We start from the raw sequence: 14700 nt of genomic DNA on the forward strand, positions 1-14700 counted from the left end.
CTCTTACATATACTGCTCATAAATAAAGAACACATTTTTTTGATTCCGATACTACCAAAATTTCCAATTTTTTACAATATTTTCAGTAAAAATTCCCATCTTTGTTAGCTTTTGTTTATTGTTTTCTATTTTTACCGTATCTAAAAGCCGCCCCTGACATAGGCTGCAAAATTTCCGATTTTTCACATTTTCGGTAAGAAATTCCCTATTTCTTCTCAGCTTTTATTTATTTTTTCGATTTTTACCCTATCAAAATGCCGCACCCTGACATAGGCTGTTCATAAATTATGATTACATTCGCTTGTTTCCGATATCTTCAAATTTTCCGACTTTTCACATTTTTGGTAAAAAATTCCCATGGTTTTGTTTAGCTTTTATTTATTTTTTCTATTTTATCCTTTCAAAATGTTGCATCCTGACATAGGCTGCTTATAAATAAGAAACACATATTTTTGATTCCGCTACCTCCAAAAGTTCCGATTTTTTACGACATTTTCGGTAAACATTCCAATTTTTTGTTAGCTTTTATTTATGTTTTCTATTTTTAATCTATCAAAATGCCTCCCTCTGACATAGTCTGCTCATAAATTAGGAACACATTTTTGATTCCGATACCTCCAAAAGTTCCGATTTTTTACGACATTTGCTGTAAAAAATCCCATTTTTTGTTAGCTTTATTTATTTTTTCTATTTTCACCCTATCAAAATGCCGCCCCTTAACATAGGCTTCTCATAAATAAGTACTTTTCTATGCAAACAAACATTTATGAATAAAGATTAAAATTATAAAAATGTATGAATCAAAATTATAGTACTCTCATGAACAAACAAAATAAGATTAAATAATAAAATTGAAGCTACAACTTAATATCCAAATTAATTTATACACTTGAGGCTCAATGATCTTTAAATTATATAGGCATTCCTAAGATTTACGATTATATATAAAAATAAATGGAGGAGAAAATTCTGCTTGTCGTAATTTGCATGTATTAAATCAAAGTGCTCAATATTATTAAAAGTAGAGCAGTTATAATAATACTAATATTTTAGCTGCTCTACTTTAAATAATATTAAGAACTTTGGACTATGTGGAAGAGGAATAGGAATTTTTGTAAACTGATTATACTTAATGTGTGCGCCTTCTGCTACAAGTTTATTGTTCTTTTATTTTTAATATTAAACTTGTTAAGCATAAAAAACTTCTTTTTTTTTTTTAAATGTATTATAATGAAATCTTAATCAGTATTTTAAAATAATGTCATGGTTGATTAGTTGAAATTGAGCTATTTTTTCTTTTCTTTGTCAATCAATTAAAAGATACACACAAATCATAATCACTGGTTACAAATATATATAAAAAAAATCATTATTTGTCTCCGAAAAAAGGATTACTATATATTTTTTACACCTGATTAACACACAGGAATTACCATTTACTAAGAAGCATTCTTCTTGAAGAAAAATAAAGATCAAAACTGATACTGTTGTTGAAAAATCTTAAAATACTTTAACAATTTTATGATCATCTTTAGAAAAGTCATCCTATTTATATTTAAATATGAAATATTTGTATTAAAAGATGGGGCTCTATAGTTAATCCCATGTTTTAATGCAAACATTTAATTCTTTTTTATCTTAATATTTAGTATAACTCAACGACTGTGTTGATCACAAAAGACATTACTTAAAAATGAGGTCAGTACAAAGGAAAAAAAAGGACTTTATAATGCATCTCACCATTTTTTTGATTCACACTTTATGCTATTCAACCTGCATTCCACTATCAACGCCATTCATGTATGGATGAAAAGTGTGCATGGTGACAATCAAGATCACATCAGAGTTTTAGCATTAGTTTATATTATTGCAATTGTTACTGTAAATTTCAATCATCAAAAGTTTTTGACTTTTAAATAAGAAAGAATATTTGCTTCTTTGAAAAAAATATATTTGTTTAAATATAAATATATTATTTCAGAAGTAATAAATCAATTGGATTATCGGTAGCTAAAAAGAAATGAATGCAATTCATCTTATTAATAAGTAAAAGACAAATACATTTTTCTAACAGATTGTTTTAATGGAATTACATATATTTATGAAAGATATAAGATTTGGTTTCTCTCAGCATAACAAACCTTCATTATTGATTATAAGACAAAAAGCATGAAATACGATTGTAAATTATATTGTAATAGAAATTGATAAAAAATATTAATTTTAAGTTTGTTTTCTTTGAAAGAAAGTCTGTAAAAATATTTAATATTCGTGGATTTTAAAGGGTAACTTTATGTTTGGCACCCAAAAAAAAAAAAAAAGTATGAGTATCTGTAATATGAGAAGAGCAACCATCTTCATTAGAAAAAAAAGAATGTTTTATGAATATGACAAAATAATTTTGTTTCTTATTGTTTTAATAACATTTTTATTGTTGTTTAATTGTACAATTGCAAAATGAAAATACTTTTTTTCAAAACCGGAAATAAAATGATCTGTATTTTTATTTTTTTAAATCCTTTTCATGCTTAACATAAATTAATATATAAATAATCTCATTTCAGATAATTGCAAGCATTTTTTATGCAGCCGTTTAAACTAGTTTGTCTCTGTTGATACTTATTTGCTTACAGTTATTGAATAAATACAAAAACATTTGGAAATAATCAGAAAAGAATCGTAAAATCAGAGAAAATATTTGCAATTTATAGACAGATATTTAAAGTTAAAATTACAGATTTTTGACGATCATATTTGTAATTAAATAGAAGTGAAAATAACAGTTAAATTGTGTCATGTCATTTACTTGAGTTTTTAAATAAATCACAGGTAAAACCACAACAAATCATTTAAGTAATCAGGATAAAAATATCAACAATGGAATAAAACATATTTTCATCTTGAAAGAAAAAAAATGGACAAAAGTAAAAAAGGAGTCTAAATATTTTATAACTTTAAACAAAAATGTACAAAGACAAAAAGTCACAAGACTTCACAAGGTTTTTGTTAATGCTGTTTGTCCTTACGAAATGAGAACTTTCGAAATATGCCATGTTTTTTGTGATAATTCGTGTCTGTTTTTCCATGAGAAATTTCTAATTCCAGTTCAATGTTGTTTTTCAGAGCCAACCATTTTCGCACACTCCCAGTATCATCATCTAAAAATATAAAGCAACAAATACATTTAAAAAAATAATTACACTCATTATCATATTTGTTTGTTTTGCATATGTTGGATGGCTTTTAGAAATTGACCCCCAAACTAACCTGTATCTTGCCAGGTCTTTATTTATCCTTCATCTCAAATGCATCCATATCACTTAGTCCCATTTTTTCCTTGGCCTTCTTCTGCCACAACTGACCTTGCTACTTCAACTGTTATACATCCACTAACACAACTAACTTCAATGTGACTAAACCAACTATTTAGTTCATAAGAATGACATCATTTGTTGTTGGTTATGAGAATTAATAAAAACATTTCATATGAAAATGAAACTATTAACAAGAGAAAAAAATGATAACTTATTTTTAATGATAATTATATTTAATGTGATTTTTTTCTACTATATATAGCTATAGTCCTCTTATAAGTGATGTTGTGATATCCGTTACTTTTGACCAATCCTACTTAACATATACCTTCTCTCACTTTAATTCTTCATAATATTACGGCTAAAAACATACACCGTCTCTAAGCGCTATTGTTGTCTTGCTTACCTCTGTTGATAAAATACCTTTTAGTGTAAACCCCTGCATAGATACTATACACCTTACATACGGATAAAATAAAACTACCACCCAACCACCCCTATACCTTCCCCTCGAGTTTAAACACATAAACTACTTGCATTATTTAAGGTTATAATAGAAACCCTATATACCTTTTTTACATTACACTTTATATAATACACTCCTCCTTTATCTTAGAGTTCAATATAGTTCCCCAAACATCAATAATTTTATTAATTTATACCATTCCTTATGAATCCCCTGCTAGACGTCACATCCCCATCATGTTACCTAGCATTTTCTCCACTCTTCTGATGAGAAGCATTAGGCTTTGAAATACCTTGGTATAAAGGTATCCCCAACTAAATGTATGTATACCCTTATTAAATAAATGAATAATTTTATATTTACCATTATATAGTTTTTGTGACTTCATTTTCCACTCTTATTGTCCCATATATATACATTATATATATATATATATATATATATATATATATATATATATATATATATGTAGATATACACAGGCAGCAAAAAGGAAGTCCGCACAATGGAAAATTGTTATTTAAATGTAACTTTAGGACATTAATGCAACACAAATACAACAGGAACACAATGAACTAGTTAATATTTAGTAGCATTGCTCTTCTGCAATTTGACAGCCTGCAATTTTTTGGGAATTCCTTGAATTAGACTGCAGCAATACTCTGGGGAAAGGGCATCCCACTTTTCTTTAATTTTTGTCCAAAGTTCTTCCAAATTTGAAATTTTGTCATTGACCAACTGTTGCTTGATGTAATGCCATACATTTTCAATAGGATTGAAGTCTGGAGATTGTGCAGACTAATCTAAACATGGAATATCATGCTCTTCCAGGAACATCTTGACATTACCAGCTGTGTGAATGGGAGCATTATCCTGCATGAAGATGCAATTATCATCCAAATTCCAACCAAAGTAGGGTAGAAAATGCTCAGTCAACATATTAATGTACTTAGTCGAATTAATTCGACTTTTCAAGTCCTGGACCATTGGTACTAATAATGCCCCACACTAAAACTGAACCTCCACCACCTTGCACCTAGGATTAAATTCTTTGTCTTTCCTCCAATGGACATACTGCCTACCATCACAGCCTTTCCTATTGAACTTGCTTTCATCACTAATAAGCAATTTTGACCAATATGAAGAGCCATGATCTTCATTGCATCTGACGAAGTCCAGACGGTGCTTTCTGTTCTTTACAGAAATCATTGGCTTGTGTCTTGCAACATATCTTAGAAAATTAAATTCCTTTAATTTGTTCTTGACAGTAGAAAGAGAACACTTTTTAAAAAGATTACACTGTTGTTGGATCTGGAGAGCCGTTTCAAATCTGTTTTTTAGGCTGCAGATCTTGATAGCATTGTCTTCCCTGTAAGAAATAACTCTAGTACGACCAGATTTAGGAGCAGAACGAACACTGCCGGTGTTTTGGCACTTTTGCAGAGTCTTTCGTACCGTTTCCTCATCAGATTTCAATCTGCAGCTGATTTCTCGATTAGATAAACCAGAAAAGTGGAGATTAATGAGCTCCTGACGATAACTAAGATAAAGTCGTGATATATGGACTAAATGTTACGTTGTATAACCTGGAACAACAACAATTACGATTAGAAGTGCTTTGTTGCCTGTTGGTGGATATTTTAAACGGATTTAGGGGCAATAATTTAAGCTGGTTTTAAGCAAATTTATTTCTGCAGACTTTCTTTTTGCCCCTCAATTTGAAGTAATTTTTTAAAATTGACGTGAACACTAGAATATTTCAATTAAAAGTCAAATATGATTACATATAAATAACAAATTGATTACTAATGAATTACAGAGTTATAAAAGGCGAACCAAATGAGGCGTAGGTTGTTTAAACAGTTACATTAAATTTAGCTAAAATTTTGCAGTTTTTGAAAAAATTATGAGTGCGGACTTTCTTTTTGCCAGCACTGTATATAATATATATATATATATATATATATATATATATATGACTTATATGTAATTATACTGAGTTCGTGAAATTCAGTAAATTTTCATATTGAATGAGTTTTAAGCCAAAAATGGTTGACTTAAAGAGTAAGCTACAAAATTATCAAATTTTATAATTGAGCATTAATATACGGTGTAAGCAAAAAACAAGACTTCAAAACAAGGTGTTGGTGGCAACAAAAAGTGTATTTCAATTTATGTTACAATTGTTCCCATGTCCAGTTTGACAATTTCAAGCATTATGTTGCTTGAAAATTGTCAAAACCAGCATTTCTTCAGATGTTCTTCTTGGCAATGGAGCATTTTTTGAAGAGAAGGAAGCAAGGGGAAATCCCTAGCTAGAAAGGCATGCAAGAAACATCTACCTTTGTTGTGGTTACGGAAAATCCCATTTAAATATTAATATATCGCCTAATTTTTGTATCCTTATTTAAGAGCAGAGTCATGACAAGTTGCTACAGAGAGCCCTAAGCCATTAAAAAGTTTTTTTTAATAGATATCCCATTCGTTGGGTTCCTAAATTAGATCTTGTTATTTCTTTGTTACCCAATACTTAATTTTTTAAATTTTTGTTTCGATATTATGGCCGTAACAGCCTTGCAAAAATGTTACGGTTAGTTTTAGTTTCGTATTAGTGGCAGGTAATGTTTATAGATTATCGTTATATTTGTGCTCGGATTTAAGACCTTTTTAGTTTCAAAGTTTAATTGAATACGAGAGTAAATAAAATGGGTGTATTAAAGATATATATAAAATTCTTGTATAACGTTACGGGTGAAGTATTCTAATCTATTTATTGTTATTTAATGTTTTAAGATTCATTGTTATTCTACTTGAAAAATGTTTTCATATCGTTAAGTAGGATAAAATGAAGGGAGATAATCCAATTATATTGTTAAGTATTGCTAGTTAATTTTGTTTGAAATTGGGTCGATTTGTATCCTATAATGGTCAAAGGGAGGTAATTCAGGCCGTTTGGTGTTTTTGGTTCATTGATTACTAGAAGGCGTCTATGATTTAATAATTAATTTAATAATTGCTTTAACTTAATCAGACAGGTCTAGAACATGCTACGATGGCTTACTTAACCAATTAAGTATATAAATTTTGTTTTGATCTCAAAAAATGGTCTTAGCCCATGGGTTTAACCCGCCTCTGTTACTAATCACTTAATTCATGCGTGGTATTTTAGGGTGTCTAAATAAATAAAATATATATCCTCTAGTTATTATTCTGACAGCAAAACCACCTATGGTTACAAGTGTGTTTCACTTATGGGAAGATCTCTACTCCTGCATTTATGGGTAAAAACATTTAGAACAGGAATTGCTGTAGGTAAATAAGTAAGTCAGTATGGATTCTACCAACTTGGGGTGTAGGATGACAAAATCTGATGAAATTATATTTACATAAATTTTGCAACCCCCAAATTGCTAATTTAATTTTTATTTTTTAATAATAACTGGTTTAATTGCTAAGTTGTTTTATTGATTTGAAGAGGATAACCCTTATTTCACCGTTCATACTGCTATGATTGAATACAAGGATGCTCACCGTTATGGAGAAAAAAAACATTCTTAGATGAGCTGTATACCTTATTTATATTTCCTATAAGAAGAATGGAAGTTTTATTCACATGTGGGATTTGGATCATTCATTTGGATTGTAACAATTCTAGCTATTTAACTCTACATTAAAATTTAATCCTAGCATCCGATGATCCTTATTATTGTAAAAAAAAAAAAAAAAATTATGCCTTAGTTACATTTAAGGCGTGATAGCAGAAATCTATTTCTGTGAAGACATCCCTGTATGGCATCAAGTCTTTTATTCCAAATTTCGTCTTTGGAATTCACTATGTAAAAGGCTTCCAATAAACATAGATTGCACCTTTTTGATTTCCCAGGGCTGTACTTCCTCCCCCTGTCCACTAGTGACCATTTTAATTCAAAATTTTCATTATTTCTGCTAAGTTCCCTAATCCAACCACCTAATGCAGTTGTGTTTCTCTTTTTGTTTTTATTTTTTAATGCTTATTTTTGTGCCCACCCTCTTACTGTCGTTCACGCCAGTTTCTGTCTCAGGTTCCTTTTTAAATGATACTACATGGTTTCTATATCTGTCCTTAAACTCTGTTCCCATGTCTCCCAGATATGTCTTCTTAGTGTTGTCGGTTTTTATTTTGCATTTATACACTATTTCTGAGGTTAGACATTTCTCATCTAACGAACAATTTTCAGGTATTCTGCACTTACAATTTCTATTTAGGATACTTGCGTTTGATGCTAGTTCATTGTTGTTCCTTATTTTGCTGATTTTTCTATTGTTGGAGCTGATTATAGTATTAGTTTAGTTTCTGGACGTTGAGAAAGATAATTTTACAGAGTTTCTATTAATTATTTTGCTTAATTTATTTTCAGGGGGGAAGTTTTAGTCTATTATTCTATAGAATTCTATAGAATTCCTTAGATATATTATTTTTGATGTGCTCGCTGAATGGTGGATTAAACCAAACCTGTCTCTTGCGTCTATTTCTCTTATTAATGGTGCCACCCTCATCCTTCCCTATTCTGCTGTTATTATTTCCCCCACCATTCCTATTCTTAAGATAATTTTCAACATTTCCCTTATTGATCTTTGATTTTTTTCTAGCTCCCATTGCCATGTTGTATGAGATTACCCTAGCTGGGTTTGTAGTTACTATTTTTGTTACTATTATATTCAATTTTTCCGTTGTATCCTGATCTCCTAAGGGCCTCGTTGTAGTATTCCTTGTTTTTTTCAAAGTGATTCCCATTCTTGGAAAGTTCTGAAATTCTTTTAGAAATGTTGGGGATCGGCGTTTCTTCATGCATTTCAGATGGTTCGATCGGTAATCTATGTAGAAAGTTTTTTGGTTAGGTTTGTGATAAGGTTCGTATGTGCTATTGTTTAGGTTGAGGGTAACGTCCAGAAAATTAACTATTTTGCAATTGCTATCCATTGATATCTCTAATCCATGTTCCTTAAAAAAATTCCTGATGTTTTTTCTTGATTTTTCCATAGTACGGTCGCTAGAATTGACTACAAAAAGTGCGTTGCCCCTGTAACGTCCCCCATTTAAGCCTGGAATTGTCTTGTCTATCTTCTTTAGTAAGTAGAGACCAACCAAGTCAGTGACATACGAGGAGTCTGGGGCACCCATTGTAATGTCAAAATGGCCCTCTCTATCTTTCTAGTCTACAGTTCGCTGTTATATCTGATTAAGGTTTTCCTGGCTATTTTTATAATTTCAATTTCTAACTTTGTTAAGTCAGTTTCATCTTCTGCTAGTTTAAGTGCTTTCTTAAATAGTGCAGGGGAAACGGAGGGGTAGTACGCATCTATGTCAAACATGATAAATTTGCTTTTTGGGTTTTTAGGGATCTTGTCAAACCACTTGATTACTTCCCCTGTAGAAATCCAGAGGTTGTGCTTGATTTTGGATTTTAAGGTTGGTATGATTCTGTCTAGTATCTTTTTACTATATTACCTATGTCCGACATAGGGTCGACCATGGGTTCTTGAGATCTGTTGTGGAAACTGCTGGCTTTGGTCCGGACTTCCGCAAGTGGGTCTCTGCTCTGTATTGTGATTCCACCGTAGTGGTGCAAGTTAACAGTAGGTTGTCGGAGTCCTTTGGGGTCTCCCGGTCAGTGCGGCAGGGTTGCCCGCTGTCGCCTCTGTTATATATCCTGGCGTTGGAGCCCTTCCTTCGAAAATTAAGGGTCGAGGCGGCGAGACCAGTTCTGCGTGGCATAGTTCTACCTGGCAGCAAATTTACCAGGGTGTCCGCGTACGCTGATGATGTCACCGTGTTTGCTGCATGGCGTAGCGACATTGAAGCGGTGATAGAGACGATCGCTGAGTATGAAGTTGTCACAGGGGCCGTGATCAATCGCAGCAAGTCCGTTGGCCAGCGATTGGGTGCCTGGACCAGGGTAAACCCGCTTCCAGGTGCGGTCGGCTGGACTGATGGCTCGGGTCGGACTTCCAGCTGGACAAGAATTGGTCGGAGGTACAGACAAAGGTCGAGTCGTCAGTAAGGACTTGGATTCGGAGGAAATTGTCCTTGAAGCGTCATGCGGAGGTATGTGCAACGTACATGTTTCCGCTGATCCTTTACCACTTGTCTGTTCTTCCCCTGCCTGTGGATCGCTGTAAGGCTTTAGAGCACCTTCTGTTCAAACTTCTTTGGATGGGAGGAAAGCCGTATGTCCGCAGACAGATCTGTACACGGAAACTTGGCGAGGGAAGCTTAGGAATGCCGGACTTACAAAGCCATAAGCATGCTGAAAGATTGGCGTTCCTAAGTCGGACACTGATGAAGGAAACGCACTGGGTACCAGTCGTGGAGCAAGCCTTTCCACGGCTCATATCCGACCCCGCCGCTGAAGGTTGCAGAAGACCGGTGGGGAAACAGCGTTTCCTGACTGAATGCCGAGCCGCCCTTAGGGTATTACTGGGGTCCAGTGACCTTGCACGGCCTAGGTGGAGGCTATATGAGGAGTTAGTGGTGGGTACCGCAAAAGATCCGCTGGTGGAGCCACTGCATCTGTCGGGAGGGGGGGGGGAATCTCTCTCGCTGTGGAGTTGGGCGCCTGCCAGTAGTTACTTGAATAACGCAGTTTTCCGCTAGTTTGGGACGCGCTGCCACTCTTCGGCAGGGATTTCAGAGATAGTGAGTATTATTATCCCCCGTGCCCACGCTGCAACAATGAAGAGGAGGAGGAAATGAAGCAACATATGTTCTTTCATTGCAGCGGGGTTTGGAGTCTCTGGGAGTATGTCGGAGAGGTGACGGCTCGCATCGACCCCGAGTGGTCGGTGCCACTTGATTTAGCATATGTCGTCAACAATGTGGACCCGCCGTTTACCAGGGAAAAACGGGCGGTGTTTCTAGTGATCCTAGCTGTATCTAGGTTAGTGACGTGGGTTTCACGTCTGGACATTGTCTATGAGGGGCGATCTGTTTCGGATCAGGATCTGGTTGCTTATTTTAAGCATCAACTTAAAATAAAGATCAGATGTGATTGGAAAAGATTGCACCGCATAGACTTTGATAGGAGATGGGTGCACAATGCTAGCTTGTGCATCCGACGAGGCGCTAGGTTAAGTTCGTGTTTCCACCCTAGTGGTATTGGTCCTAAGGTGCTGGGATTTATATTTTTCTCGGAACCCAGCCCTTTGGTTAATACAAGGTTTACCTTGTAATATGGGTAGGAGTAGGGTTAGTTAGGCTGAGTAACCACTAAGAGTGGAAGATAAGTTCTTTATTATGGCCTAGACTAGGGAAGTAAGTGTGTCGATCCTGTCCCCGAGTCTTTATTTTTCATCGGCACGAGGAGAGCTTCCAAAGATGCCCAGTCCACTTGTTTGTTTTGTCCCCGGCTGTGTTTTTTCCCATTACGTCCTTTATCTTGGAAGACGCCGTCCATCCCTGTTGACCCCAACCCCAAGTTATTTTCGCAGAAGTGCAGTCCTTTAGGTGCTCTACTCCCCACTAGGGAACGACCTGCTTGCTTTCACCTCTCCCCTCGGGGAAGGGACCGGAAGACAGTGGGCGTTCCATTTGATGATTAGCAATGTAGGAAGGGAGGGTCCCCTTACTAACCCGCCCCTATAGGCATTTTGTTTAGTTGTTTTTTTTTCTTTGTTTTCTTACCCCCATTATATATAAAAAAAAAAATTACTTGTTGTTTGTAAATATATATTTTATTTTGTTTTTAAACGTCCAGAAGCAATCAGCTTTGATCAATGTGGGACCAAACTCCATATATCAGACAATTGCAATTCAATCTGGACAATGGGAAGTTGTTTCCCCCTCCTCAACATCTTGGGGAAAAAACCAATAAAAGTTGGGTAAACAAACCCAAAAGCTGCCCTGCAGCAAAAGTTAACTCCAGGACTTCTATTTATTTAATGAGGTTAAATAGAAGCAGAAGAGTTAACTTTTATTGCAGCCGCGTGCCTGGCAGCACAAGTTAAGTCTGCTACTTCTATGACCTCATTAATGAGGTCAAATAGAAGCAGAAGAGTTTACTTTTATTGCGGCCACCTGTTTTAAATACTAAAATAAATAAATCCAAAAGTGCTTTCCTTGTATGTCGCGGTGGCCCAGTGGTTAACGTCGCACATTTCTTTTTTCACACTTTAATTTCCAACTTTGCCTCAAGGGTTCTGGTTCGATCCTCATACTTACCTACCAAAACTTATTTTTATATTTTACCCCCCCCCCGTTTGGATTTACTCAACACCACACACACCTCAAAACACCCGGGCATTGTCGGGTAACCCCCTCTAGTATATATATATATATATATATATATATATAAAATCATATATGTATACGAATACATATATATACACACACACATATATATATATATACATATATATAAATATATATATATATATATATACACGAATATATATATACATATATAGAAATATATAAATATACACATATATATATACATATATATAAATATATACATACAAATATATATATATATATACATATATAAATATATATATATACATCTATATATATAAAAGCGAAAATGTATGTGTGTATGTATGTACGCTTTTCCCCGATGTCCACGAAAGGCTTCTTTCAGAGAAGCGCTTGCTCGCTTCACAACTTCTTAAAACTTTTTATATCATCTATAAATTGTAATATCTCAGAGTTACCCATGGAGCTCGCCTGTCTATTTAATTTTATTGACTTTCAAACGTTAATTATTCCACATTTCCCGCATCGGCACGCGTTACATTCGGTTTTCGGTATAAAAAAAAGCGAAACTCGACTCTAATCACAGGCCGAAAGCCAGTTGTCTTAAGAGAGCTAAGTATGTCAACTTCGTCATATCAGACTGTAGCTTTCATTTCGCTCCTCCTAATAAACAGGGAGCAGATTTTCAAAAACAAACAAAACGATTTATTCAAAACTGTCCTGCACAAAATCGTAACTGCTGAATACCTATCGCCGTCACATCAATCAAAAACACGCACCTGTTTTTTTAACATCGTGAAGGCTTCGTTTTTTTTTCACGGGGGCCTGTTTTTTTTCACATACCACGAAAAACACCTGGGCAACGCCGGGTACCCCTCGCTAGTCTATATATATATAAAAGGCAAAATGTGTGTGACCATTTCGTGTATGTCTGGCAAAGGCTTTTCTCGCACACGCTCCCGGGTTCGTTGCTATCGCTTACAACTGTTTATATAGGTCCTAGATAATAATATCTAGGATTTGGGAAAGCGCGTCGCATCTAGATTTATTTACATCGACTTTTACAAAATTATTGCTATTTTGGCTTCTCGCGTGTTGATTGGGTTTTTCATATAAAAAGCGAAACTAATTCAAAGCTAACATTCTTCCTGGCAATTGCACTGGGAAACGTCCAGAAGCAATCAGCTTTGATCAATCTTGTATATCTGACAATTGCTATTCAATCTGGACAATTGGGGGCTGGTTTCCCCCTCCCCAGTATCTGTTGGGGAAAAAAAACAGTCAAATTTGGGTAAACAAACCCAAACGCTGCCTTGCAGCAAAAATTAACTGCATGACTTCTATTTGACATTCTTAATTAGGTAAAATAGAAGCAGCAGAGTTAACTTTTATTGCGGACACCTGTTTTTAATAGTTAAATAAATAAATTCAAACATGTCTCCGTTGTATGTCGCGGTGGCCCAATGGTTAACGTCGCACGTTTTTTTTTTTTTCATACTTTAATTTCCAACTTTGCCTGAAGGGTTTGGGTTCGATCCTCATAATTTGATAAGTTAATAAACTTTGAAAATGACCTTTTAAACATAATTAAAAACTTAGAATTCCACAATCAACCTAACAATTTCCAACGGAAACTACACAAAATCCTTAGAAACATAAACAACTCTAATAAAAGTAAAAGCAGATAAAACTATAAACTTTTATAAAATAGATAAACAAGAATATTAGAAACTAATCACAGAAAAAACTACAAAAAACTAGATACAAACGAATGCGACTACATAGATATTTACTAAAAGTAAACAAATTAAAAAAATTAGCGATAAAGTTGGCAAATTGAAACCTAAAGAGGCATAGATTCTGTTTAAAGACCACAAATGGGACTTTAATAATAATCCCAGCACCCCCTTGATAAACCCAACTAAACCAGAAATAGGTAGAATTAGCAAAACAATATTTTCTAGAGTAAACAAACAAATCAAAACAAAACCTAGAGTTAAATCAGTGGGCAAATACTGCCGAAACAATCACCTGGTTTAAAAATATAGATAACAAAGATAAATGTACATTTATACAGTTTGACATCATAGACTTCTATCCCTCGATATCCGAAGAATTTTTAAACATTGCCCTAGAATTTGCCGAGGCATACACTGATATATCCTCGGAAGAAATCAACATCATTAAAAAATGTAGAAAATCAGTTCTAATAAATAACAACAACTGATGCAAGTCTATAAATGGTCCACAAGTAATCTTTCTTACGATAAAAATCTGAAAAAAATCTTTATAATATACGTACTTGTCACTGCAAAAAATGTCATATTCCAAAATCACGTAAATCGATCAAGTAGTTTTTTTTTTATTTAAGAAAATCAAATATTATGAGACATTTTATCGAAGGAAAACTTAACGCCATCTTGTTTTTGAATGATGATACACTGCTAGCGACACCTATTGGGAGTGTTTGGAATATAAGATCGGTAAGGGGCAGAAAATCGACTTTCCACATTATAGAAATAAAACTTGCAAATTAAGCCATTTATAAGTTTTTGAGGAATTTGAAAAAAAAAAAAAAACGTTTAAAATTCAAGCAAATGACTAGTTTCCTATATATGAAGAGCTTTACGTAAATTGAGCACCTACACGTTGACGATCCTCCAACAAAAATTCGGCAAATGTGTGTTTCA

At 34.1% G+C, this 14700-nt stretch overlaps 1 protein-coding gene across 11 annotated transcripts in view; it reads right to left on the reverse strand.

The window, feature by feature from the left end:
- Positions 1-2925: 2925 nt before the first annotated feature.
- The window catches only part of LOC145255736 (extended synaptotagmin-1-like), an 888623-nt gene continuing 876848 nt past the window's right edge, over positions 2926-14700 (reverse strand). For all 11 annotated transcript variants that reach the window (XM_080114367.1, XM_080114365.1, XM_080114359.1 and 8 more), the window contains one exon: positions 2926-3158. In XM_080114367.1, coding sequence (XP_079970493.1) covers positions 3007-3158 — 152 coding nt within the window. In that variant the 3' untranslated portion in view covers positions 2926-3006. The remainder of the gene's footprint in view (positions 3159-14700) is intronic.

The sequence above is a fragment of the Euprymna scolopes genome, chromosome 31, assembly GCF_053919585.1.
Source record: "Euprymna scolopes isolate OS-2025 chromosome 31, ASM5391958v1, whole genome shotgun sequence".
NCBI classification, from domain to species: Eukaryota; Metazoa; Mollusca; class Cephalopoda; order Sepiida; family Sepiolidae; genus Euprymna; species Euprymna scolopes.